Source organism: Mus pahari, chromosome 9, assembly GCF_900095145.1.
Source record: "Mus pahari chromosome 9, PAHARI_EIJ_v1.1, whole genome shotgun sequence".
NCBI lineage: Eukaryota > Metazoa > Chordata > Mammalia > Rodentia > Muridae > Mus > Mus pahari.
Genome location: NC_034598.1, coordinates 81,334,844 through 81,359,205, shown reverse-complemented (window position 1 = coordinate 81,359,205; position 24,362 = coordinate 81,334,844). Strand labels below are relative to the sequence as shown.

Below are 24,362 nucleotides of genomic sequence, written 5' to 3'. Positions count from 1 at the left end.
TTTTTTTTTTTTTTTTTTTTTTTTTTTTTAGCAAAGATCGATTAGGTCTTTGGAAGGGTCAAAGTTCACTCAGAAATACAAGGCCACCCTGGGTCTTGACTTTATAGCTGCTTCCCAATTGGTCCTCCTATTTGATTTCTGAGGATTTAGGTATTTGTTTACTGAAGTGGTAGGCATCAAACCCAGGGCCTCCCTGTGCTAAGTACACATTCCCCTACAATCACTGCCCTTACTTGTACAATGACACTACCTCTTTAGAACAAGGAGTGATTCCGATTGAATGTGTAGCTAGACCCTCCCGTTGGCTCCGCACAAGTGACCCCACCACAGCCTTCCAAGGCCTCCCTCTCTGCATATCTATCTGCCATTTGTTTTCCGATCTCCCCAGTCACTCTTCCCTTGGTCACTGGTCTCCAGTCACACTGATCTTGTTAGCTTGGTTTTGACCCAGGGTCTCTATGTTTCCCTGGCTGGTCTTGAACTCTCGGCTCATGTGATCCTCCTGCCTCACTCCTATTTTGCCACCATGCCTGGGCTATTTATTGTTCTGCCCCTGAAATAAGTCAAGCTAGGCTTGGCTGCAGGGCCGGCCGGGAAGCTGGCTGTTTCTTCTGCCCAGAATCTCTTCTCACGATCTCTGACGGGCCACCTTCATCTCAAGAACCAAAGCTCTGTTGGTTGATTGTACACCATTCCCAGCTGTCCTCCGACAGACAGCACACCTGTGCCTTAAAATAACAGGGTGGCCCTTCTCCAGGTGTGATCAAGGTCTAAAAGCCACTGGTTATCTTATCACCCGCCGATAAAGAAAGGTATAAATCAAACCCAGACTGCACCGCGCAAACAATCCGGGGCGTGCCCACTAGCCTGTACTCAAACCCACACATGGTGTTTTCTTCTCTTCGCAGGTTATTTTCAGAGCCCTGTCCCCACCATACGACATAGAAAACCCTTATAGTGCCAAAGTGCAGGAGCAGCTGAAGATTACCAACCTCCGCGTGCAGCTGCTCAAGCGACAGTCCTGCCCTTGTCAGATAAACGACTTGAACGCGAAGCCTCACCATTTTACGCACTACGCAGTCTATGACTTCATCGTCAAGGGCAGCTGCTTCTGCAATGGCCACGCTGACCAGTGCTTACCTGTGGAGGGCTTCAGACCTGCCAAGGCCCGGGGAGCGTTCCACGTGGTAGGCAAAACAAACGGAAGGTGGAAGTTACCTTCGGCTTTGGGGACTATAGTCTTAAATCCCCTGGCTCCCCTCAGGGTGCTTCTGGTTTCCTTCTCTGCTAGCCCCCCTCCCGCGGCGTCCCCCCAGCTCACTACTCACCCCAAAAGTACTATTCACTTGTGTTTGAAATTTCAATTTTTGGAATCATGCTCAAGTATGATAACTAGATTCCTTAGAAATATCCAGGGTTGTTTGTTTGTTTTAATGCTGTGACCTTTGCATCTAAAGTATAAAGTGAGCAGTACTGAGAACTTGGCAAGATCCTGTTTACAGCATTCTCACACACTAGCCACCTGTGGCTGCGGCAAAGAGGAACCATTGTTGAGATTATGGAAAACAAGATCCTCATCCTCGATTCAGTATCCAGCAGTTAGTTCTCTGTGAGGAGCCTGAACTCCCTTTACCCAGAGGCAGAGTTAACCTCTCCTACTTCTGCGTTCACAGAACAGGAATGCCCTCCTTTCCCTCCCTTTCCCTGTAAATCCTTCTGTGCTCACCCCACAATGCCACCTGTGGTGTCCCGTGGAGACTGTAACTTCCGGTGAGCTGGGCATCTGTTTTCAGGATCTCCATATCACAGGACCCAGCGTGTTCCCTGAGCTAGAAACAGGTGCTCAGTAAGTAAATATCAGAGCACAGGTAGAAAAGGGTTCACTGTGACTTTTTTCACACCTGTGTCCTTATTTACACTTTGTGCTTAGCTAGCCCTCCTCCTCCATTCTACCCTTCCCCCACCTCTTGCTGTTTTCCTCTCACCTTCCCCCACAAAGTTCCCCTTTCATGTCACATTTATTCTATTTACCCTCTCTTTAGAATTTTTTCTCTACAAATAGAATCCTTTCTACGCTCCTGTCCTACATAGGTGTATACATATAATGTCTGTATGCATGCATTTATAAATATAAACCTAGATCCTGCACACGAGAGAAAGCATGTTACTAGCTTTATGAGCGTGGCTTACTTCATTTAACATCATGACCTCTGCTTCCATCCATTTTCCTGCAAACGTCATACCCTCGTGCTTTACAGGGGAGTAGAATTCCATGATGTCTGGGTGCTTTGGTCTCCTTACCCAGACAGTGCAGATGGTCTTCCAGGGTGCTCTTCTCTCCTGGCTATCCGAATCCTGAATGCACTCAATTCTTTAATTTCATACACCCGCAAGCCTAGCAAAGGAAACCACAGCAGCAACAAACCAAACGGTAGACCTTTACATTGAGAAGGCTGAGTAACTTGGGCACGGGGATGTCGGCTTATAATCCTAGCACTCTGGAGGCTGAGCCAGGATTGTTGCAAGTTCAAGGTCAGCCTGGGCTACAAAGTGAGACCTTGTCTCAAAACAAAACAAAACAACTCAGAGTATCTATGTAACATTGCAGGAAGGGTAGATTGTACAGTTTCTTCTTTATGCTGGTCCTAATGTAGGACGGACTATCTGAGATCATGGGATGGTTCTCTAGCAGGACTCTGTGCGCTAATAGGGCTGAGTTGCTGGGGCACAAGGCATCATGGGTAAGGTAACTCAGATGACTAGGGCAGGATAGAAACAATTACTTCTAAAAGTGAAGTTAGTGCCCCCCAAACTGAAAAGAGGGGGTACAGCTTTCCTGTAGCCAGTACCTTCTAGTTTCTAGGCAGTGAAAGATCTTTGAATTAACACTGCTGCAAACGAAGAGTGGAACAGTTTTGTTTCTCTCAGTCACTTTTCTTCAGGTACGATTCAAAGGAAAATCACCCAGATGCTCTGAGACAAGTGTCCGCTCTGGCAAGGATGCCCAACTTTTTGGCTTCTCTCAGCCAAACGCTGTCTTCTGCAAAGCTCATACTTGAGACCTGCAAAGTCAACGTCACAAGACAGGGGTGGGGGGAGTTCATAATATTCTAAGCCCCCCCTTTTTTTACTTTTGTGCTGGGTCGTATTTATAGGTGTAGCAGAATACATGCTACCTGTGGGCTATTGGGGGGGGGGAACATCTGTCGCTAGAAAACGTGTGTGAGGGAGAATGTTCATACATATCTGCCACTAAATCCTGGTGAATTATGGGAAGGTCCACATGTCCTTAGCTCCCTCAGCTGACTTGCCATCCAAGCAGTGCAGGAATACTTCAGAATGGAGTTCTGAGCAGAAAAACAGACACTAGCTTTGTGGCCCCCAGCACGTGACACAGAAGGGAGACTCAATGCGTGTTGGTAGAATAAATAACCTTTTAAACGACGGAGTTTCTCACCGGGCTTCGTGGCACATGCCTTTAGTCCAGTCACAGCATTTAGGAAGCAGAGGCCGGAAGGTCTATGTGAGTTCGAGGCCAACCTGGTCTACACAGCAAGTTCCAGGAGAGCCAGGGCTACATGAAGAAACCTTGTCTTGAAAAGCCAAAACCAACCAACCGAACAACAATTGAGCATCTCTTACTGCCCAGACTAACTTGCCAGAGCAGTGGTTTCGTGTGCATGCATTAGAAAATGGTATTTCTTTTTCTTTCTTCATCTGGCTGTAAACTTTCAAAGGTTTAGTGACCCTTCCTCAAAGAAACCTTCTACAAGATTTTCTTTACTCTGTTGGAAGCCATCCAGAAAAAAAAAAATTACTCAAACTTAACAGACGTCTTTATAGAAAACTTAAAGTAAAATTATTCTAGACGATATTCCCACAGCAAGAGAATCACCCAGAGGCCCAAGGGAGCAGAGTAACTGAATTGGGAAGATCACATAGTGAGTGTCTGTCCATGCCAAAGGGATGCTGGAGTGAGAGGCCCTAGAGGGAGATCCTGGGGGTCGAGACCTTGTTTAATCGATACTCTCAGGCTACCTTGAAGTTGAAATTGATTTCATTTGAAAATGGTCCTAGTTTCTGGTGTCTCTGAGTTTCTGCTGCAGTGGGGAAACCCATTCACCTTAACTAAGCATGTGCCTGACTGAGCCAAGCCAGGCCAAGCCAAACCTGGAGCCTAACCAGGGCAAGGGGCAGAGACTGTCAGTGTTTGGGGATCTGGTGTCACCAGGATCCCTGTCCTTAAGAACAGGACAATCCATAAGTAGTCTACACTGAAATGGACAGATATATGCTTGAGTGCAATTTTATCTTTTACCTATTATTTTCTGGATCGTGAAGGCTCGGTGGTGAACCCTGAGTGTCACTTATCTGAAACACTTGAGATCAGAAATACTTGGGATTTTGAAAAGTTCACAGACACGTAAATAGATTGTGAGAATGGAGTTTGAATCCAAACATGAAATGTATTTGTATTTGACTCAGACCTTATACCCAGAGTGTGAGAATCATTTAACAGGAGAGCTCCCGCCCATCCATGCTTTGCCTCCAAACTGTCACGTAGGTGGAAATTTACACTTGTGTTATCTTACGGCTGCATAGAAAGTCCTGATTCAGGATTTCAGAATTTTGGATTAGGGGTGTTTAACTCGTTTTAAATTTGGAAGCATAGACTGAGGAGATGGCTCGGTGTTTGCTGAGTAAGCATGAGATGGGCTTGAGTTTTGGTCCCTAGAGCCCATGTGAAAAGCCAGGTTCCAGGCATACACGTTTCTATGACCCTGTCAGAGGGAGGAATAGAGACAGGTGGGTCCCGGACCTCACTGACCAGGCAACCCAGAGAATTGCTGAGCTCCAGGTTTGGTTAGAGACTCTGCCTCAAAAAAAAAAAAAAAAAAAAAAGATAGAGAACAACTGGGGAAGACACCCATGTTGATCTCTGACCGCCACATGCTTGTACACACATGAACATGTACACCACACACATACAATCCTAAGTCTGGAAACGGTTGCCTCCTTTGATTTGCTGAGTTATAATTCTTAGGTTGCTTAGCTGAGCAAAAGGCACATTAGAAGAAAAACCCTTGACCTTGGTGACACACAGCCACAAGGCTAATTGTTTCTCCATGGATGTGTGGGTGTCAACACCACTTATTATACAAATGTGACTTAAAACAACTGGATTAGTAACTTATGAGTTTGGAATGACATCCGGCCTGAACCCAGAGATCCGCCTGCCTCTGCCTCCCAAGCACTTGGAAGAAAGTCATGCGCCACCACTGCCAGGTGAAATGCTATTCCTTTAGAGGCCACCTTATTATAGGTATGTTCATAAAAGTGTGAGTCTTGGGACTGGAGAGATGGCTCAGTGGTTAAGAGCACTGGCTGTTCTTCCAGAGGACCCAGGTTCAATTCCCAGCACCCACATGGCAGCTCACAAAAGTCTGTAACTTCAGTTCCAGGGGATCTGACACCTCAACACAGACATGCATGCAGCCAAAACACCAGTGTGCATACTATAAAAATAAATGAATCTTTGAAACAAAGTGACTCTCTTCAGAACACTGTTTTTTCTCTATAGGAGTGGCTTGTAGGCAATGCAAATCCTTGGACTCTGATGATCTGAACCAGAAACCCTGCCAACAGGACCCTAGGGTCTGTTGAGAGGAAAAGGCTTCCAGGAGACTTGGAGGCTCACTGAGGTCTAAGGCCACTGACTTAAAGACCAAGCTGATTCACGTAGAGCAATTATTGTGCCTAGAATGAGTCACTATAACAAAGTCAGATTTTCTAGGCTAAATTAAGATTTTTCTAAATTAGCTTTATTTTGTTTTATGTGCGTGAGTGCTCTGCCTGCATGCAGGTATGTGCGTCCCGTGGATGCCTGTTGGATTCCCCTGACTGGCTCTCCGGATGGTTGTGAAACACCACGTGGATGCTGGGACTCAAACCCCAGTCTTCCACAAGTGCAGCCGATGCTTCCTTACCACTGAGCCATCTCTCCAGCCCCTTGGCTAGAATTCATAATGGATGATGGAAGTGAATTGGGGAAGTTAATGAAAATGACACCTGCTCTATGTCTTAAGTTATGTAAGACTATAGGGTCATTCTCTGTCTTTAGAAGAAAGATTCCAGTAGGCAGCTCTAAGTGGCTTTCAAAAAGAACAGCACCTCCTCCCACTTCCGGGATTCACCCCATCCACTTCCTCCTACTTCCCGGATCCACTCTATCCACCCTGTCCCACTTCCGGGATCCACTCTATCCACCCTGTCCCACTTCCGGGATCCACTCTATCCACCCTGTCCCACTTCCGGGATCCACTCTATCCACCTCCTCCCACTTCCCAGATCCACCCCATCCACCTCTCCCCACTTCCTGGATCTACCCCATCCATCTACCCCCCACTCCCTGGATCCACTCCATCTAGCCTTTATCCACTGCATTTCCCTCAACAGTTTCTTTCTCTGGAAGGCAGAGCATTGCAGTGACTAGTCACGAGCCTCGCCTTGCAGAGCACCAACCAACCAGACATGAGTATGACTCAATACCGTATTTACCAAGTCCCTCAGTCTCTGAATTTCAGCTCTCATATACAATTAGGATAAGATCTGCTTTCATAGCTACTGGGAGGATTAAAACGATTTCTGAGTTCGAGGCCAGCCTGGTCTACAGAGTGAGTTCCAGGACAGCCAGGGCTACACAGAGAAACCCTGTCTCGAAAAACCAAAAAAAAAGAAAAAAGAAAAAAAAAAGTATGATTGTTTCAGGCTTGGTGTTACAAGTCAGTGATCCCAGCCCTCAGGAGGCTGAGGCAGGGGGATTCCAAGTTTGAGGTCAGGCTGAGCTACGTGAGGAAACGCTGTCTCAGGAAAATGAATGCAAACCGAAATAGCCAGTGTCCTCACTAGGGTAAACACTTTCTTCGCTGTTCTTAGCGCATCGCAGGATCTCAGCCACCTCTGCTGTTTTTCCCACCACACTTCTTCCCAGTTAAGACAAAAATAAATCTAAGCGTATGTGCTACTTGACATGTTTACAAGGCTAGGGGTTTTGTGGCACGGGAAACTGTACTTTGACTCCAGCCTGCTGAGAGCCCAGAAATTATGTGACGTTTTCCAAAGGTTTCTTCTCTTCACAGCTGTGGACGGCTGATTTGGTTCCTGTTTCTTCTAGCAGCTGGTGGGTTTTACAGCTGTTGGATGATGGATGGTAATAAAAAGGAACATGGAACATTTTTTTTTCTTTTTAACTGAAATATCCAATCCACTGGATAAAACCAGAGACCTTTGAGAACCATGGAGAATTATTTAAGTGCCATGAACTATGCTTGTTAGGGTGGATTTAAACTTCATAATGAGAAACTCATTTTAAAAGAGGGTCAGTATTTTGACTGATTTATTCTAAATTTAAGAGTGAACACTGAGATTTGGGGAACCACATCAGCTGGGTCTGTGGAGGAGGTATGTTTGAGAATCATTCATGTGGTTTTATTTCAATACATCTCTCTCTCTCTCTCTCTCTCTCTCTCTCTCTCTCTCTCTCCCTCCCTCCCTCCCTCCCTCCCTCCTACAATTGAATATAAGCACAGTCATCCATGTTTGCCCAACTCATGTATCATAAATACAGAACAGTTTTAAGTCCATAGTTGCCACCTTCCTTCAAAAATTTCCTGTATTATAAATAAGCCAAGAATACCATCATGGAGTTGGAGAGATGACTCAGTGGTTAAGAGCCCTGGCTGTCACGCAGAAACCTGGGTTCCCTTCCCAGAACCTACATGGCTGCTTACAACAGTCTAGTCCCAGGTGATCCAATACCCTCATCTGGTCTCTTCAGGCCCCAGTCACACATGTGGTTCACATACATACGTGTGTAGGCAAAACACTCATACACACAAAATTAAGAGGAAAAATAAATAAATAAAAAAGAGAAAATCCTGCCTGTAAAATATACGTTATGTTATGCTATATGTATGTTATGTTATGCCATATATATGGTTTTCTGATATATATATATATATATATATATATATATATATATATATATATATATATATATAATCTGTGTGATATATATATCAGAAAACTTTTTAATCTTTAAGGTCTTACAGAAAAGAACTGAAAGTTTAAAACAGTATGTTATTAAATGAGATGACTGAGTTGAGATATTTTTTTTAATCCTTTTTTTTTTTTTACAGTAAGATACATATCCATATTTGGAAGTGAACATCTATAAGTTTGCTTTAGATTTTAGCATAGAAAAAAATCCTACCATGAACTATAAAGACTAACATTTACCACTTATTAAATGCTGTAGTGCAGCCAGGCTTGGGCTATCATGATAACAAGCTACTGAATTTAACCTTCACAACAGCTGTACAATGTAACCTCCTTATTTCTTTCAAGAAGAGAAACCAAACCGACTTCCCAAAAGCTAGTAAGGGGGCAGCCACACTCAACACACCTGCCAATCAATCTCCAAGGCTTATCCTCTTCCTGTTATTCTAGGAAAGCCAAGCATCCAGCTAGGGTTAACTGGCTAAGAGCAGAGTGCAGAAGGGAGGGAGGTTGAGAGGAAAACAGGGATGAAGACAGGGTCAAGAGATGGATTATGGCAATGCACTGCAGAATAAACCTAGCAAGGTTGCAAGTGAGGACACAACAGAGCCGAGAGATTAAGTGCTCTGTGATGCTCTTCCCATGTGCATTCCACATGATGCTCGACGTAGATTTATATGTCTGTTCTGTAGGCGGAGGTCCAAACGTAGAAGAGGGATTTCCTTTCTGAAGTCATAATCACAGAGCAGTTATTCAGACTCAGGTTCTTTACACTGTTTCCTGTCTCCTGACTGACTTGGACCTTATCAGATAGACCAGGCTGGCCTCAAACTCACAAAGATCCGCCTTTGCCTCCCAAGTGCTGGGATTAAAAATTTGCACCACCACGTGAGCCTAATTAAAATAAATAAATAAATAAAGTTTTATTGAAAGGATTCTTATAGAAATAGGAAGCCTATCCATGCTATCTACATTTAAACATGGAACCCTACATTAGCATTGATCTTTCTTTTCCATCCATTCAAAGACACAGAGGAAGAGTGTAAGTGGTAACTTTGGATAATCTACAAAGTAAATAATTTACGCCTGGCTGTCTTTTAGAGGTTAGGTTAATGGCTACCTCTCAGTTCATTAGGAGGAGGGTTTTCTGGCTCTAATAGCCTTTCCTTCCATCTGTGGTTCTAAATCTTTTTTTTTTTTTTTTCCTGCTGATAAAAAGCAAGAGCCACCAGCTTGTTTCATTTGTCACCCAAAGATCTGGACGAATAGGAAATCCTGTCACCAGCATGAATGATCAAGATGTATTCCCAACATTGAGGATACAAAAAGCTTTCCCATTTTGCCCAGTTAGTGTAAGACTGTTCCCTCTCCCTGTCTCCCTCTCCCTCTTCCCCTTACCCCCCTTCTCGCTCTCTTTTACATCCCAATGGCTGCCCCCTCATCTCCCCCTCACAGAGTCCCTGTCCCCATCCCCCATCCCCTTCTCCTGACAGGGTGGGGAAGTCTTAACTTTCTTGTTTCAACACCCTTGCCTTATAAGACAGCTTCACCAGCAGTCCCTTAACACCCAGTAGCCACTCCAAGTGATGACTGATTACGAAGTCTTCAAACTCGGAAGCGTTAAACACTGATCCACACTCACAAAAGAATTCCTTGTGGGACTTCTTGCAAGAGTTCTCATAGAATACTTAACGTGTTTACTTATAGACCTTTAGTTATTTCACAGCGAGGTAAGTTAAGAGGATAAAAATGCCCAAAAGCTAGGACGCTGACGTCATAGCAGCTGCCTCTAAGGGTGAAATATAAAAGCCCGTGGAGGCCTGAGGTGGACAGTCTCCAAAATGCTCCTTCTCCTTCGCACGAGCATGAGTTGAAGAAAGCGGAGCGTGTATATTGGGGTCAAAAATCGGGGCTGGAGAGATATAGAATGAGTCTGTAACAGTTTAAACTTAGGGAAGGAACACGGCAAATCTGGCATTTCCTTTCTTTAAAGTATCCCATAATAGTTAAAGCGTATCTCATTTTGGAAATTTTCTCATGAATCCTTCCAACAGGGCATTCTGCAGTCCATATTGTAGATAGCTAAGAACCTGGAATTGCTCCCATGCCTGCAAGGCCTAGTCTCCCACTCTACTAACTTCATCCAGAAGATAAGCTGCAATGTAAGTCCTCATTCCCACTTTCAAAGAGAATTTTCATTGATCAGACACATAAACTTATACACACATACATACATGTGTACACCCATACACACTCACACACATGAGCACACAAACACACACACACAACACATGTACAGGAACACACACACATGCACACAAATACTCACATATATGAGCATACATTCATACATGTGCACATACTTACACACTCATACATGTGCAGACACATGATCACACACATATACACACACATATATTATTTTGTAAAAATAAAAGTCTTTTTTTTTTTTCCACTTGTGAAGCTGGGTTTTGCTGTGTAGCCCAGGCTGGCCCAGAACTCACTATACAACTGACCCCAAACTCACAATCCTCCCACTTCAGCCTCCTGACAATACACCCATTTTAAATTACAGAATGCGTTAATTTTGACACTCATTATACTTCTATAATGTAACTGAGACTGCAGCTGAGTTACAGCCTAGCAATATAAATATATAATGCAACAAAATAAAGCACAGGTAAGGATATAGGCTATAATATATGATGTAAGTAATATAGAAATCTGATACCATTTTAGCTTCTCTGTCTAATTCTTTAGATAAGAAGAAACCAACCAACCAACCAACCAAACAAACAAACAAAAAGCCCCGTGATTATAGAATTTTGGGAGTGACAAGGTCTAGCCTTAAACTTTGGGCTAAAGTGATCTTGATTCAGCTTCTCAAAGAGTCAGGACTATAGGCATAAGCCCTGGAAATTGTGCTTTCAAAAGCAAAGTAAACTACTAGCTTTAACAGAGCTCACGTGCTAGCAATAGGAAGTGACTATACATGGCTATACTAATGTAATATAGTAATGTAAACGCACCCAACTATGTTAAGCAGGAGTTAAGCAGGGTCAGGTATGGTTAGTACCCAGATGGGAGAAACTGACTATATCTGTTTCACTATCGAATGTTTTACATACCATACTAACAATTATGACATTCATAAGAAATATTCTCATCTCTAAAGGCAGCACTGCCAGGCGTGGAATAATGCTCACGGTGAGCTCAGAATGTCCCAGGAACAGGGCTTTTATTAAAGTGTGCAGCTTTCTACCTACTTCTGATACTGTGCAAAAATTAAGAATTACACCCTTTGTCAGATAATTGGGTTATTAGAGCCTTTTCACAAATTTCCAGTAATTCTTCCAGTTTCCCACAGCCCGTTTGAGTGGAACATTATTTTCCATTATTACTATTACCACTACACCCTTTACCTCACTGCGTTATAGCTAATCACTTCCACACCCTGCTCTCCCTATCTGCTAAAATACCTGCTTTCACAGCAAAAGCTCGGCCATTCATACTCTCTGGTATATGGTATGTTTAAAAAAATTCTGGATGAAGTGCAGTGTGGTGGTGCATGTCTTTAATCTCAGCACTCCGGAGCCAGAACAAACGAATCTTTGTGAGTTCAAGGCCAGCCTGATCTATGCAGTTAGTTTTAGGACAGCCAGAGTTAGTGAGGCCCTGTTGCAAATAAATAAATAACAAGCAAACAAAAAAAAAAAACAAAACAACATTAATTCTGAATCAATATATGACTGAATTAATGGCATTTGAAAATTAAGAGATTCATTTAAAAGAATAATGTTAATATTAACTATGATGGCTAGCCTTGATGATGTCATATATATATGCATATGATACACACAAACATATATACATATATGTCATATATACACATATATGACATATATAGATAGATATACACACACACATACATACATATGTTGTGGTTATTATTATTCTGGGGTTTGTGACAGTTCGTTGTTGTCTTTATTTATTATAGGTTTCTACTCCACTTAGATCATATAGTTCCCAAATAAAAGACACAAAAACATTTAGATTTATAATAAGTATAAAATAAGCATTTATAATAAGCATTACACTACACTAGTCTGTCTACTTCCCTGTGGGGGTCCCTAAGATAGCACTTGCCATGTTCCACATGGGATGTTCCTACTCCAGCAGGCTGGCCCTTAGGGCTGTGTGCTCACCATCCACCTATCCCATGACAACTTTCCTTCTCCTTCATTCTCACTCTCCTCCTGGATCCTGCTTGAGACATGAAGCCAGGCTCTGCCCAGCCCAGGATGTAGGCATCTTTATTAACCAATCAGGGGTAACTTGGGGCACAAGGTTTATATAGCATCTTTTGGTGTACATAAGTATCTCCTTGGGGTGGGCAACCAGATCTTGGGGACCAGTATGGAGCATTTGAATACATAGCACCAGACCAACTCTATACATACATACATATACATACATACATACATACATACATACATACATAATACATACACACACACATACATACATACATATTTTTCTCTTTTAGTCCTCTTAAGAAATAAATAGGGTCAATATTTATGTCATCTTTATAAACAGGAAGCCACATTTTGTTACAAAGACCTTGTCTATGATTATTGAGGAATTAAGAATTCCTTGTATCTAACTACAAGTGTTTCGTTTTCTCTGTAACACATAATGGTAAGAAGAGAGCCCATGTCCCTAGAGCAGTGGTTCTCAACCTGTGGGTCAGGACCCTTTTGAAAGTCATATATCAGATATCCTGCATATCAGATATTTACATTATGATTTATAACAATATCAAAATTATGGATATGAAACAGTAACAAAAATAATGTTAATGGTTGGGGGTCAGCACAACATGAAATGTTCTAAAGGGTCCCAGCATTACGATGGTTGAGAACTGTTAGACTAGAGTTTCATATAGACTGCTTATTATTGTCAGTTGATTATATAGTATAAAAGCAACACATAAAATCCAAAATATATTTTAGGATCATCTCAAAGAGAGTAAGTTCTCTCATTTAAAAGCCATATAAGCATGGAGATCCTGATGATGATGGAGGCATACTCCTTCAGAGAGTACTAAATCTTCTTAAGTGTTTCTAACTACTAGATTGCCTTCAAAGGATATAAAGGAAAACTATGTAGCCAATTTCTGATACTGCCATTGTTTTTCCTTCTCTTGTGCTTTTGTTGTTGTGTAAATGTATCAATTGAACAAAATAATGGTCACTGTGACATTTCCATACACCCACAGAACACACTTTGATCCGGAGCCATTCTTGGTCTTAAGCTATTTCTCAGGGTAGAGCTGGAACCCGAATCCTTGGGACATTTTTAATGTGATTTTTCTTGGTTTATCAAAAAACAACAAAAGGGTTTATTTTGATTTAATCTCTAATGGATTTAATTATAACACTCCATTCTAGCCTTTTTTAACTTTCTCCCCTGTGATGTGTGTGTGTGCACAGGGTGGGAGGGAGTTTTTCATGGAGGCCAGAAGAGCACATTGGACCCTTTCAACCCAGAGTTTCAGGTCTTTGTGAGCTGCTCAGTGTGCATGTTGGGGACCCAGTTCCAGCTCCTCAAAAAGAGCAGCAAACACTCTAAAACCTGGGGGTCAGACCATTTCTCTGGCCCCCAGAAGTTGTAGAACTTCTTTAAAAAGACAGAATAATTTATTAATATGAAGGCATAAATTGTCTTAAATACACCTTCTATCCTCAATATAACATATAATACTGGTTTGTACTTAATTTATTGTACTAGGTAATTTTAAAATTCTTTTTCCTATTCGCTATCAGTTTCATACTATAGAAATTTGTGTTTCTAATTAAGATAAACCTTTTAATATTTTTGCCTAGGCTTTGCACTATTAGAAAAATTTGCACCTATTAAAAAAAGAAGTTATACTTTTTTTTAAGGAAAAAAGAGAATAGCATGTTCTTGTTTATGCAGGTTTATTCTAACTCAGATGCAGAATGACTCTACAATTTGAAACTCAGAGTTAGTTTAACATTGGAAAATCAACCAATGTAATATGCCGTAATCATAAACAAAAGGCAAGACCTCTCTAATCCTCTTCATAGGTGTGGGGAGAGCATTTGACGGAAATCCAACATCATCTCATAAGTAGCGAGGAAAATTACTCAGTAAACTAGGAATGGGGAGGCCACCCTGAGCGCAGTGAAGGTCATCTACATTGGACAGCGGACATGATGGTGAAAACCAGGGCTATCCCGCCACTATTAAGAACAAACAAGTATGGTCGTTCTTATTGCCTGTTTAAGTTGTGCTAGAAACTCCAGCCTAGGCAATTAGTACAGAATCCAAGAGAAAAGGCACTCAGATTGGTAGATCTGGAACACATGACCATGCTCAGTGGCCTAAAGTTCCAGTTGCAGAGAGCCTGAGACCCTATCTCAGAAAACAAAACCATAAAATAACAAAACATAACACAACAACAACAACAACAACAAAATACTATTCAGTAACAAAGAACAGTCTTTTCAAGAAGTGGTGAGGCAGTCATAAAATATATTTGGACCTCTACCATGCACCATGCTTAAGAGGTAACTAAAATGACCCAGCATATCTAAACTCAGGGCTAAAATCCTAAACTCTTAAAAGGAAACACGGGTTAGCTGTGACTTTACATTAGAGGATGCTTTGTGAGGTGTGACACTCAAAAGCACAAATAACAATCTATCAGTCAGTCAATCAATCAATCAATCAATCAATAAAGTAAGCCAGCAAGTCAGGCATGGAGGTGCACACCTTTAATGCCAGCACTCAGGAGGCTAAGACAGATGGATTTTTATGAGTTTGAGGCCAGCCTAGACTACATAGCAAGTTCCAGGACAGTCAAGGCTACATAGAGAGAATGTGTCTCAGAAAAAAATTAAATAAAAGAAAAATAAATACATTTGACTTCATCAAAGTCAAAAACTGCTATGTGAAAAAACACTGTCAAGAAAGTGAAAAAGGTTTAAAAGAATGGCCAAAAAATCCTTTTAAGTCATCTTTCTATAAGTTTCTACTATATACCAATTCATACCATATGAAAAGAGTTCTCACAGTTCATCAACAAGAGAAGACCAATCTAGCTCTTAGAGGAGCAAATCATCTAAACAGACATTTCTCTAAAGAAAAAACACAAAGGGTCAGTGTGCACTGGAGAGATTCTCGGTATCTTTAGTCATTTAGATGAAGGCAAACCAGAAACAACCAGGAGGTACCACTTTCCATCCATTACACAGCTGTCCCAGAAAGACTAAACAGGCACAGATGTGGGTGAGGGCCTGGAGTGCATGCAGTGCTGGGGAACGCAAAATGACAAAATTTCATGGCTGCTTTGAAAAACAATTCCGCATGTCCTCAGGCAGTTATTATATGATCTAGAAATTCTGCTCCCCCCCCCAGACACTCAAATGGATTGGCAATATAAAATCTTCCTATAAAATCTTGAACACGAATGTTCAAGGCAGCACTATTTGTGAGTTGCTATGACCCTAATATCCACCAACTTATGAACACATAAACAAAATATAGTGTATCTGTGAAATGGAATATTAGCCAGCCATTAAAAAGAACGAAGTTCTAATATATGCTTCAACGAAGCTAGATCCTGTAAGCATTAAACTGAGCACAAGAAGCCAGCCACAAAAGCCCATGTTATAGTTTTTTCCTTTCTATATGAAAAGTACAAAGGGAGAAAATCCGTAAAGGCAAAAATCAATTGGCCGTTGTCAAGTGCTAAGGCTCAGAAAAATGGGGGCGTGCCCACTTTATCATGTTCTCTCTGGAACAATGAAAAGCTCTACCATCAAGTTAGTGCTTGTACAACATCTCAACTAAACTGGCAAACCACTGTGCTGTACCCTAGAAATGATGAAAATAACAACGTTTTGGGGGATGTTACCTCCAAAGAGATCAGAGTCGTTCCAAAAGCCACCCTCAAACAAACCCATGAGGCAAAGAAGGATGCTCTGTGAAGAAAACTAATGCTTTTGCAACCCGTAGCTGCTGTGGCTGCTGTTTCTGGTCACCTTCAGATGATCACAGATTTTTTTTTTAGTGGCTCTGTCAGAACCCCCAAGCAAACCAATCAGCAAATTGCTTCTACCTTAATCTTTCATATACCTGTGCTTAAAAAAAAAAAAAAAAAAAAAAAAAAAAAGAAGATTGCCTTTTACGAAACGGAGACAGGCCATTTTCCAGTAGGAAGAGAAGCCTCTGAATTAAGTAATTCAACAACAGAAACTATGGAAGGAAACATGCCCTAGCAACTAGCTTCTTGAGCTACAATCCGGGGCTCATTTATCTTAAACAAGTCAACTTTTGTAACACCCTCCGCACTGTATAGAGTACTGAGTGACAGGCAGAGCTGTCAAGAAAGAAGTAAAGCAGTGGTTAATGTGAAGGAGAATGAATTAAGAAGGGGGGAGGGGCTGTGAGCGGATGCAAAGTAGTCTATAGCTAGGAGCTCTCCTTGACAACAAGCAACTCGAGCACACTGAACAAGTGTCATTGAGTGAAAAGTCCTTGATAACCCACCACGTTCTCATACAATTTACCTGGCCCCCAACTCATTATAAAAACTCATCTAAATCCTAAAAGACATGGAGCAAGACCCTACAAAACCTCCCTTCAGGCTCACGTCAAACCACCGCACCTCACACAGAAATCGCTTACAAAATGAGTTCCATTCATTTTCTGCTCTTGAGCTCTGTGTTCTTCTTGCCTAATCCGGTGGGAGACTCAGCAGCACACGGGACGAGGCATGTTGTTAATTCCACCTTAGCTATTCTCTTCTGAGACTGTGAAAGTTAAATGGGTATTGAGAAACTGAAATTGAGATCTTCCTTTTCTTTCCTCAGAGATTACATCATAACAGCTACTTTTAAGTATTTGTGGGAAGGATTGTTTTTGTTTTTGTTTTTGTTTTAAATCACGTTGATGGTATCGCTGTTTTGAGATGGAACTTCTGATATTTGGGGGGGGGGGCTCTTGGGGAGTCTGTCTTGTGAGCTGTCACAGAGTCACTGTTAAAAATATAAACAGGTAAGTGTGATGTTAAACCTAACACAGCTAGACAAGCATACAAAGGGAGCGGAGTGGCCATTAGCTGCTGTCCCCGGAACTGAGTGAGCTTGGTGGCCAGGCAAGAGTTTGGCTTGAAAGGTTTGTACAATTAGCTGTCTGTTGAGGGGCTTTCTAGTACAGCCCTATTAGGAGAGTGCAGAAAAAAATGTAGCAATATCTATCCACCTTTTAAAAAATCATCTTTTGTTTTAAATCTGCGGTTGAAGAAATAGAGGTTGTTCAGGAGGGTATTCAGTGGTTCTCAACCTGTGGGTTGGGTCAAGGGTGCTTTGGCAAACCTCTACCTCCAAAAATATTTACATCACGATTCATCACAGTAGCAAAGTCACAGTTATGAGGTCACCATGAAAATGATTTTATGGTTGGGGGTATTACCTGAGGAGTATTACAGGGTCACAGCATTGGAAGGTTGAGAACCGCTGGTAGGGGGCCAACTTCATATCCAGAAGCAATGTTGCTTCAGATACATTGTAACAAGGACCAATACAGGAAGGGCAGGCGATACTCTTGTCACCATTGCCTTCATGCAGATCTAAAGCCAGATGGTGTGTACACACCTGCCCAATTCACTTGTATGACTTAGTCAAATAGCTTACCTGTAGACAGAATAATTTTTAACTTAGCACTCAGAAATATTTTTTTAATCCCCTGGAAGCAAAAAAACAAATAATCAACAGTTCTGGGCAACGAAGGAAGTAAGGGGATGGGAGGTCCCCTCCTAAATCAGCAGTCACATGGTCTTATCTAAAGGTCCTTTTCACAAGCCTTCTAGGCACTGCACTTTCTAGTTCAATGAGATTATTTGCATTTTTGTAGCAAATAATAGGCAAGGAAATATAGCAAGAAGGAAAATCAAGTGCCTGGTAATACTGAACTGGGAAAACTATCAGGTCTTTATAAAATATAAGACATTGAAAATTCATTTATCTTTATAAACCATGTTGAAAATTCTATCTTTAGAAGTAAATTCTTAAGGTTATTTTTTCCTTTTTGTTATTTATTTATTTATTTAGGCTGGGTCTATGCTATGTAGCCCTGGCAGACCCAGAGCTTTCTACACAGCCAGGCTGACCTAGAACTTCTGGTCTCTCCACCTCAACCTCCCAGAATGCCGGGGTTTCCGGCTGTACACAACACACTCAGCCATTCTGTTATTCTTATTCTTCAGAGATAGAATCTCACAATATGTCCCAGGCTGTTTTGGTTTTATTTTTGGTTTTATTGATTCAGTCCTCCTGCCTCAGCCTCCCAAGTAGCTGAGCTGAGACTGTAGGTACAAACCACCATGTCTGGCTTCAAGGATCCTTGAAAAAAAAAAAGGAAAAAAAGAGGAAATAATGAAGGAGGAGGGTAGGAAAGTGGGAGAAGAGAAGATGAAGAGAAAGAGAGAGACAGAGACAGAGACAGCGCCAGAGAAAGAGATAGGCAAGCAGGCAGGCAGACAGATAGACAAACAGAAAGAGACAGTAAAAAGACAGGGAGACAGAGACAGAGACAGCGCCAGAGAAAGAGATAGGCAAGCAGGCAGGCAGACAGATAGACAAACAGAAAGAGACAGTAAAAAGACAGGCAGGTAGAAGACAGACAGATAGACAGACAGACAGATAGACAGAGACAACCTGAGTCTGTAATCTAGTGTTAACCTGGCAATTGCCAGACCCTGTCTTCAAACCCTAGAGCCACAAAACAAAACAATTACTTTACAGACATAAAATGGAAATTTGTCAGAACCAGTAAGACATTATAACAAGTCAAATGAAAGTTAAAAAATATACATATTTAGGCAAATACAGACACATGGAATGCTGAAGTGAGCTGGGCACAGTGGCTCAGATCTATCATCTCACCAGCAGGCAGAGGCAGGAGGCTTGCTTTGACATAGAGGCAAGCCTGGGCTACATAGTAAGTTGAAATGTCACTTTCAACACAGTTCATTCCCTAACACGACTGATTTGCGCTTCTCTGTGTAAGAAACATTCGAATCATGGGTTTTCTACAACTTATAGGAATATGAAGCTACTCAATAATAATAAAACTCACAATCAACCCAGCAGACTTCAGTAGATAGGATTCTTAGCAAATGGGGTTTCCCCTCCCACATATAAGAGTTTTTCTTCACAACTTTTTTCCAGCAGAAGGAATCTGGCTAATTATATACAGAATGAGGCAAAGAAACCTTCAGGGAATGAGCTTCCCAAATGAAGGCTGTCTGGGACCTGCAGTCCAGAGCTACCAATAAAAGTATTGCTGAGCCCCGGCCTCAGAAGAGGCTTGCTCTTCCAGAAAGTTATTCTTTTCTCTACAAAGCAGAGAAAGAAGCACATTACAGAAGAGCCTGACATTTAAACTGTTCTGTTCACTAATTAAAAAACAAAACAAACAAACAAACAAACAAACAAAACCCCATAGTACTGAGCCAATACCATATCTTAAAACAATGAGATTAATTAAGTCCTTTCATTTGGCTTTTAAAAAACTGAACGTGTTTGAGCTAGAGAGATAACTCAGCTGTTAAGAGCAGTGGCCACAATGTATGTATGTGTTATGTAAACATACATGGAGGTAAAACAGTCAAACACATGTAAGTGAATAAGCAGATAGATAAATAATTTTTTGCCTTTTGGGTGGTTTTTTGTTTTGTTTTGTTGTTTTTTGTTTGTTTAGGAGCTTTGGTGTGGGGTTTGGGGGGTGTTTGTTTGTTTGTTTGTTTGAGACAGGGTTTCTTTGTGTAGTCCTGGCTGTCCTGGAACTCACTTTCTACACCAAGTTGACCTTGAACTCAGAGACCCACCTGCCTTGAGTACTGGGAGCAGGGGGGGGGGGCATATAGTTTCCTCACTTACTGTTTTCTGTAACTCATTGCTTTCTATTAAGTTGGTTGCATGAATATGGATAGGGGCCATTTAGTCAAATGAGAGCAATGTCCAGTGGCTACGACACTGATTTCCTTCTCCCTTGCAACCTTTAACTGCCTATGGACTCCTATGGGACAGGTGGGGCCTTATGTGCCCCTCACCCACGCTGGAATGTTGGTCCAGTCTCATGCAGGTCCTATGCAAATAGTCACTGCTGGGGTAAGTCTGTGGGTATGATTGCTGTGTCCAGGACACAGCATTTTACAGGGCTCCTTCCTGAACTCCAGCTCTTACACATTCTTTCTGCCCCATCTTCAACAACATCCCCTGAACTGACAAGGATGATATAAATGACTCATGGAGAGCCAGACCCTCAACAGTTACTTACTTTCAGCATAGTGACCAGTGATGAACATCTATATTAACCATTGCCCTGAATGGAGTCTCTGGAAACTTCTTAACGTTTTCAGGAGCCTAGAAATTCCCTTAGCAGGACCTAGTGTTTTGGTTTGGTTTGGTTTGCTTTGCTTTGCTTTGCTTTTTCAAGAGAGGGTTTCTTTGTAGTCCTGGCTGTCCTAGAATGAGTTCTATAGACCAGGCTGGCTTCAAACTCACAGAGGACCACCTGTCTCTGCCTCCTCAATGCTGGAATTAAAGGCATGTGGAGCCAGTGTTTTAAGTGCACAGGTAGAAAGGTTTTGTGTGCAAAACCAAGGAGTTTCTTCAGCTCTTCTCCACCCCTTCTTGCTTGACATTATAGCAGGTGTGGGAAATTACAGCTAATCTTCCTATGTCCCCTTATCTTCAACTTCCTGGTTTCACCACAAATCCTGGCCAACTCTGTCCTGAGAAATACTCTATGCGTGTGTGTGTGTGTGTGTGTGTGTGTGTGTGTTATATGTGTACACATATGCATACTTAAATACAGGCACATGCATGCCACAGCACAAATGTGGTGGTCAGAGGACAACTTATAGAAGTTGGTTCTCTCCTTACAGCATGTGAGTTTCAGAGATAAGATTCAGGTCACAGCCTTGGTGGGCAGCATCCTTTGGACCATCTCACCAGCTCCCAAATGCTCATGAAGGGCAAACTGGTTTGGGACACACCAACATCATTTAGGGATCACTCTGAACAGGCTTGGGCAAAGTGGATCCCTCAACAACCACACTCTGGGTCTTACAAACAGAATTGTTCAGGGGTTAGGCGGGGAACTCTGCAGTCAGGCTACTAGAATTCAAGTCATTGTACCGATGTTTGAGGCTTTGACATTTGGGCAAGTTATTTAAGCTCTCTGGGTCTTGGTTTAATCATTCTGAAACTAGGCTGCACCTATTATTCCTGCCTTTTAATAAGGCTTTTGTGTGAACCAAGTTAATTAATATTCATACGGTGCCTAGAATGACACATGGCGTGTTGTAAAAGCTGTGCAGTATAATCACGACTGTTGCTGGTGTTGGCGTCATCCCACGGCAGAGCCATGTTGCATATGTCCCTCAGAGACACTCGGGTATGTACCAACACAGCCTTTACAGAAAGTACCTTGGTCATGCCAAATTCCCAAATAACTGTAGGGATTTCATGCCCACTTCACAATAGCTAGCTCAGCCTTCTAAGCACTTTTAAACAAATGGCTAAGGTTGCCAATGCTCTGCTCAACATGTATCAACCGAAGGAAAAAAATAGTGCATATTTTCTGATAGCCTGTTATACTCTAGTTACAGGAAACTCGAAGAAACTGAAGCCACTCTTCCCTGCAAGGGTTTATAACCTAGCGGAGAGAGATAAGCATTCGGTTCTCACATAGAGCGCCTTGAACCGCTTAGCACTTCCTTCAGAAATTTGCATTGCCTCCATTCATGCTTTTCCCCCAAATGTCAGTCAAGGACTGGTCTTGGCAAATTAGTGAAGTCGACAAAGTCTGGCTTTGGCTCCTTTCCTCTGCTCCTTTCCTCTCCTCTGAAGACATTCCTTTCTGTTCCTCCAGGAAGTCCGTCTGTTCCTCCTCCAAGCAACTCCTCTGAGTAGGATTAGGAGCAGATAGTTAGCTTCTCTGCTGATGGGGTTCTCAAAAACTCTTTAAGGTGTAATTTGGGTAAGAGCTTTGGACTCCTTGACACATCACTAGGGCTGGAAGACCGAATCTCTACGAGACACATTTCAGCGTTCAAACAAGATGGAAAGGACAGTCTTAAATACGAATCGGCTTTTGTCCCGGGGTTGTGATCACTTTTTCATCTTCCCTATCCACACAGCCCAGGCTTTCTGATACGAGCTGTTTTCGCTAGTGTTCCGGTGCAGACCAGAGAATAAACCACACGGTTGTTTGTCTCCCTTGCCTTCTTCCTGTCTGTGTTATTAAACACGAATTGGGACTCCCTTCAACCTCTCTTGTCCCTTAGGACAGAATGTTTCAAGCTCCTTTCCACCAAACTCATTCCAAGCTTCCTTCTTCCCCACAGATCTCTTACCTCTGTTGAATTAAAACATGCAGTCCTCTAACTGGAAAGGGTGAATTTCATTTTATTTTTTTTAATGGAAAGACATGTTTCCTTGCAGTGTTTTCTATCCCTAGGTTGTAGTATAGCATTGCTGTGCATGTTTTTGCTCCATGTAAGAAGAGCAGGTTTCAACAGGCCAGCCTGTTATTAGAATTCATCTCTTCCCATGCATAAGAAGTTCATTCTTTTAGGAGCTAATCCTTTTTTTTTTTTTAAAGGGATATACTATTCCCTCGGAAATTAATCGGTTTTCCTTCCCATTTGGTCTTCAGAGGCCACACAGCATCTTTCCTCTCTCTAGGTAATTTATTAGCATTAAACAGAGGTCCATTAGACGGCTACAGCTACCACTAAGCATGCATTCCTCTTGGCTCGAAGAATCTTTTCTTTTCACACATGTTTTGTTTTGTTTTGTTTTGTTTTTAAGTTTTAATGACAGTATGAAACAATATTCATTTTCTACTCACATTCAAAGCTGAACGGTGATGATAAAATCATGCATATATATGTATGTATAGTTACAAACACACACACACACATATATATAATGGGCAAGAAAATTACTTTATTTTTGAAATTAAGGAATTTACTAATATGAAATGATAAAACACGTTTCCCATTGACTTACACTATTATTCTCTGTAGAATCTGAACAAAAGACCCAAAAGTGGTTATACTTTTCTTTTTTTCCTCAGAAAGTAGTGGGAAGCCAATTGTGTCAAACATTCCCCAAGGAACCTAGCATGAGTCCCTAAGTACATTAGCTCTCTTGATATGGTGAAGCTCCATGGAGATTATCGTCACCAGATAACAAAGTGCATGGCTATGGGGGGGGGGTGATAATTAGAAAAACCCAGCCTCTAAAATGGCTCAAGCTGCCCCTGAGCCTGGGAAGGAAGCAGAGAGAGAAACCAAGGACAGAGAAATAACAGTGACCAGGACTTACTGTAAGTCATAGGCAACAGACAAGTGGAGCGCCATCTTCAGAGACTTTGACTGTTCATTTCTTTATCTGTGCTACATAGGGCAAGAAATAAGAAATAAGCTCATGGCTCTTCTGTGTCTCATGCCAGGAGTTTCTGACATTGGTGAGAAGATAGCCAAATCTTCTGATAGCTCAGAAAGAACTGCAGCTTGTGTCTGGCTGCCGACAGTTGAACAACATCCAGAGTGTGAAGAAGCCTTGATAGCACATTACTGTTTTTTTAAGGACCCTAGAGTATTTAAAGGTTATTGAAGACAGTTCTCCTAATATTTAAATATTCTATAACATCTTGGAGCTGCAGAGATGGCTTAGTGGCTAATAGCATATTCTGCTCTAGCAGACGGCCCATATTTGGTTCCCAACAAACTGCCTGTAACCCCAGCTTCATGGAATGTGGTACCCGCTTCTAGAGTCTGCAGATACTAGCACTCACAGGTATACATTCCCATGCAGAGACACACAGATACATACATAATTAAAAAATAAAGTCAACGTTTTTTTTTTAATTGTGCTTGATACTCTCTGTGACTAGATTCCCACCTCCTCATACCATACCCAGTGTCCTCAATCACATGATACATGACTTCTGAAAGCCAAAAGGAACCTATAACAAGAAACCTTATTATCCCAGGTCTATGCTCTGACAATGGATCTGAAAGGCAATCATGGCTCATTTTTGGCCTCACCTAAATTCTTATGTGTGCAGCTTCAAATATGAAGAGGAGATATTTTCATTTTCATTTTCTTTGTCTGTCTGTTTTGTCTTGTTTTGTTTGTGGGGGTGGTTTGGGGTTTCCTTCTCTTTTTTCTGGTTTTTTTTTTTTTTTTTTTTTTTTG

General features: G+C 41.8%; 1 protein-coding gene across 1 annotated transcript in view; it reads left to right on the top strand.

The window, feature by feature from the left end:
- Nucleotides 1-24,362, top strand: part of Ntn4 (netrin 4) — a 112,128-nt gene that overhangs the window by 44,352 nt on the left and 43,414 nt on the right. Inside the window, exon 3 of the mRNA XM_021205039.2 lies at nt 909-1,187. Within this exon, the coding sequence (XP_021060698.1) occupies nt 909-1,187 (279 nt within the window). The remainder of the gene's footprint in view (nt 1-908; nt 1,188-24,362) is intronic.